This window comes from Nomascus leucogenys, chromosome 2, assembly GCF_006542625.1.
Source record: "Nomascus leucogenys isolate Asia chromosome 2, Asia_NLE_v1, whole genome shotgun sequence".
Lineage (NCBI taxonomy): Eukaryota > Metazoa > Chordata > Mammalia > Primates > Hylobatidae > Nomascus > Nomascus leucogenys.
The window spans coordinates 152,486,028-152,489,898 of NC_044382.1; the positions used below are offsets into that span (position 1 = coordinate 152,486,028).

Sequence of the window (3,871 nt, forward strand, 5' to 3'; positions counted from 1 at the left end):
AAACATGCATCACCACGCCTGGCTCATTTTTGTATTTTTAGCAGAGACGGGGTTTTACTGTGCTGGTCACGCTGGTCTCGAACTCCTGACCTCAAGTGATCCACCTGCCTCGGCCTCCCAAAGTCCTGGGATTACAGGCGTGAGCCACTGTGCCAGGCCTCAGAGTAAAATCTAATGTTTAATTACAGGACCTCATGCATTTCAGGTTTCTGGGACTCCATCTGTCTGCTTCTAAGTTCTTTCTGATCAGCATTGAATGCTGCATTCCCATGGGGTGTGTATGTTTTAAGGCTGTGAGTCAGCTCCAATTTTTACATTTGGTGGATCCTTCAGAAGAAAGACACACACAGACACTGCAGCAATATGCAGGCAGTACTGTGGCTGCTGATTCTCGGCCAGTGGAATTGCAGTGGAGAATGGAAGAGCCCATTTTTTAAATGAATGAATGAAACAAGCAGGTATTGATCTCCTGCCATAAACCTGGCGATGTGCCAGGCACCCAGAGGAATAGGCAGATGTACAGCTCTTGGTCACCAGGGAACTCCTGGTCTATTGAGGGAGACTCCTGTGCTCATCAATCATCAAAATATCAGGCAAAAAGAGTCATGATAAACACCGTATACTATGCAACCAGTCAGTGTGAGTATGAAAAGGAGAGTGTCACCAATTTGCATTGGAGGGGGTCAAGGAAGTTGTCACGGTAGCCACAGCATAATAGGGATTAAATAAGACATTGACAGGTGGCGAGCAGATATGCCTGGAGCAGAGAGTATAGCCAAGATCCAGAGAGTAAAGAACGTGCATGGCATTTTGAGGAATCTCTTGTATTTTGTTTTTCACACCCCATCCTCTTCACCCATGGAGATTTGAAACTAGGGAATCTCCTTTTATTGTCGTTGTTTGTTTGTTTGTTTGTTTTGGGGGGTTACTTAATATGTAAAGCTACTTAAAGTATTCACCACTTCCTGGTGCCACACTCGGAGCTTTTCCTAAGATGAAATCCAAATTCACCCGTCTCGAAGGTTCCGACCTTCGGGGACTTGCTGGAAGGCTGACATGTTTCCCTTGGCAGGGGCCCAGTTTCTTCCTGTGCCAACAATAAGAGAGTAAGATAATGTTGGTTTCAGATCTTGATTCTTAAGAAAATGCCTCTGGTGTTGCACTTTCTGTAACATAATGGGGCAAACGGAACAATTCCAAGAATTGTGCGCTGGGTCCTGCGGGGCCGCGGGGCTGTTTTAGAAGGGTCCTGGGTGAGCCTTCAAAGAGACTTCCTTATTCAGCACCTAACCCGCCCCCAAGCCCCCCAGGAAAACAAAACAGCACATAGCAAAACCGGCTACGAAAACTCCCTTTGAAAGAGCTGCTTATGCCAGAAGAAAACACAATTTTAAAAAGAATTCTTTCCCGTGGGCACCCACACCGCACACGGCAGGGCTGGATGGCAAATGCTCACCGTCTTTGCCACCATTTCCAGAGTGTGTTTCTTGAGGCTTGACCCGGGTGAGTGTAGGGATGCAGGCAGGGGGCAGTGAATTTAGGCCTCCATGGACTTTGGATGGTTTTTTGTACGTCTCTGAATGAAGGTCAAGGGTCATGTAGGGGCAGAAAACAGCTGAGAGGGAAAGTCCCTGCCTTCTCCAGCCCAGCCTCATGTCTCCACTGCAACCCCTGTGGCATCCCCAGACCCCCCTTCCCAAACACAGCCTGGGACTCCTCCAGACCGGGGACCATGTGTCCTTGCCCTTCCTTCTTCCCCTCAGCACTGCCATCCCTGACCCCAGCCCCTCACCCTTGCTGCCTGAGCAGGGACAGCCATTGCTTCTGTCAGCCCTGCTACAACCAGATTGCACATGGCCTGCGTGTCACCACACTGGACCATGAGCCCATGAATAGTGGGGTTCACTCTGGACCCATTTGTGTTTCTGCCAGGACCTGGGGCATGTGGCACCTGGGAAGGGAATGCCAGTGTCTGTAAGAGCCGTGAAGGAGTGAGGTGCTATGTTCCCAAGACCCCAGCATGGCTGAACACTGGGGGCCACATGGTAACCCTCGGGAGAGTGCCTTGCTGGCTCCCGCCTTCCCTCTGTCTCATCTGCTCCCCTGCCTGAGCCTCCTGGACTCACCTCCCAGTCAATGACTCCTGCCTCGAGCTCCATGTGCTCCGTGGAAGCCTGACCTGGGACAGCAAACATGTTTAGGGGCCCTAGTGTTGTCTGTCCTCCGAGGAGTCCCCAGTCTAGGCCCTGAGGGTTAACCTTTCATTGTCCCCTGCTGCTCCTCTCTGGTTTATAAACACCAAGGACTCTGGAGAGTGCCACAGGCTTCCCAAATGCCATCTCTTTCAACCCATCCTGGCCCCTCGTGAGGCAGGACCTGCTATCATCCTTGTCCTTCCCATGTTATGGATGGGGATACTGAGGCTCAGGAAATTTTTTTGTTTTTTTTAGGTAATCAATTTACCATTAGATTATGAATTTAATTTAAAATAAAATGTCCCTAAAATGATCTCACTACTTGGCACACTGACCCAAGATGTGGGGTGGGGGAGCATCCCTTAACACATTCTTTGTTTTCCTGGTAAATACTGGTGGAACAAGACAGCTGAGGATGTATGAGATCTGACCATGAACATACGACAGCTGTTTGTGCCAGTCATGTCCAAACCCATGGCTCTCAACTCGAGATCCAAAAACTATCCCCATGTGTTAGACCTCCCACACCCAGCATTTAGGATTTTTTCCTCTATGATCTTGCTGGGTGCTGGTCTTGGCAGGGCCATCTACGGGGGATAGGTGGTTTGGGGTCTCACTGGTGGGCACTGGCTTGTTCTTGCCTCCTCTGCAGCTCCTCTTGCCACCTTGCCTGCTGTTCACTCATGCAATCCTTGAACGCCTGCACCTGTGGCTGGCATTGCCGCCAGTCCTGGTGCTGGGCCACGCACTCCTGCACTGCAAAGTGGGAGGCAGCGCAGCCAGAGTGGGAGATCAGCTGGTCCAGCGGGTCCTCCTCCTCATCGTCCTTCTTCACCCTTTGGGTCCAGGTATGGCCTTGAGGGACTGAAGTTGACATCCTGGGGACGGGGAGTCGAACAGGTGGGAGAAGAGGGTCCAAACGCACGCTCCTACGTGGTGGCTTGGGCTTCACAGGCGGTTGGGGATCCTCCGTCCATCCTTTCAGGAACCAGCCCGTCGTAGGCGAGGCTCAGGGAGATTAAATTCATTGCCCACAGTCATGGCACTGGCGGGTGGTAGAGACAGAAGCTGAACCCAGGTAATTAGGCTGCATAATTGCTCTGAATCATGAGGCTCAAGCTTTCTGGCTTCTGGGTCTGTCTGTGGACTGAGCACCCTGGAGGCAAGGTGCACAGGGAACGGGAAGGGGCCCGATCAAACGCCACTCAAGCCCCACCCACCCCCTTCTGCACCGGCTGCCCAGGGCATCAGGACCCACACCAGGAGGTGAGCCTGTGCTCACTCACATGCCACAGGCACTGCACACCAAAGGCGCAAGCCAGGGGTAATTTCATGAACATCCCCTGACTTGATCCTTAAAGACCTTGGAGGAGGACTCATGACACCCATTTCACAGATGTGGAAACCGAGGCCCAGGGAGGTGAAGTGGCTCAGCCAGCTGAACATATTACCTTTATGTGTGTAAGGGGGTGGGGAATAACTGTTCAGGGTTGCAAGCGACAGAAACAAACTCGAGATGTAGAAAAGAAAAGGGATAATTGGTGGAATGCAGTGGGTATAGAACTGGAAGGCTGGAGAGCCAAGTCTGGACATGGGGATGCACTCGGGCTGCCTCACAACATGAAACACCCCCCTGGTGTCCCTGCTGTGACAAATATATTCCCACTGTTGCTCGT

The 3,871-nt window shown here is 51.6% G+C and overlaps 1 protein-coding gene across 1 annotated transcript; it reads right to left on the reverse strand.

Annotated features, from left to right (window-relative positions):
* Positions 1 to 2,440: 2,440 nt before the first annotated feature.
* Positions 2,441 to 3,084, reverse strand: LOC100580419 (cytochrome c oxidase assembly factor 4 homolog, mitochondrial-like). Its single transcript, XM_012505291.2, has one exon. It carries the CDS (start codon positions 3,070 to 3,072, stop codon positions 2,809 to 2,811), a length of 264 nt encoding a protein of 87 aa, XP_012360745.1. The 5' UTR covers positions 3,073 to 3,084; the 3' UTR covers positions 2,441 to 2,808.
* Between the last annotated feature and the right edge of the window lie 787 nt (positions 3,085 to 3,871).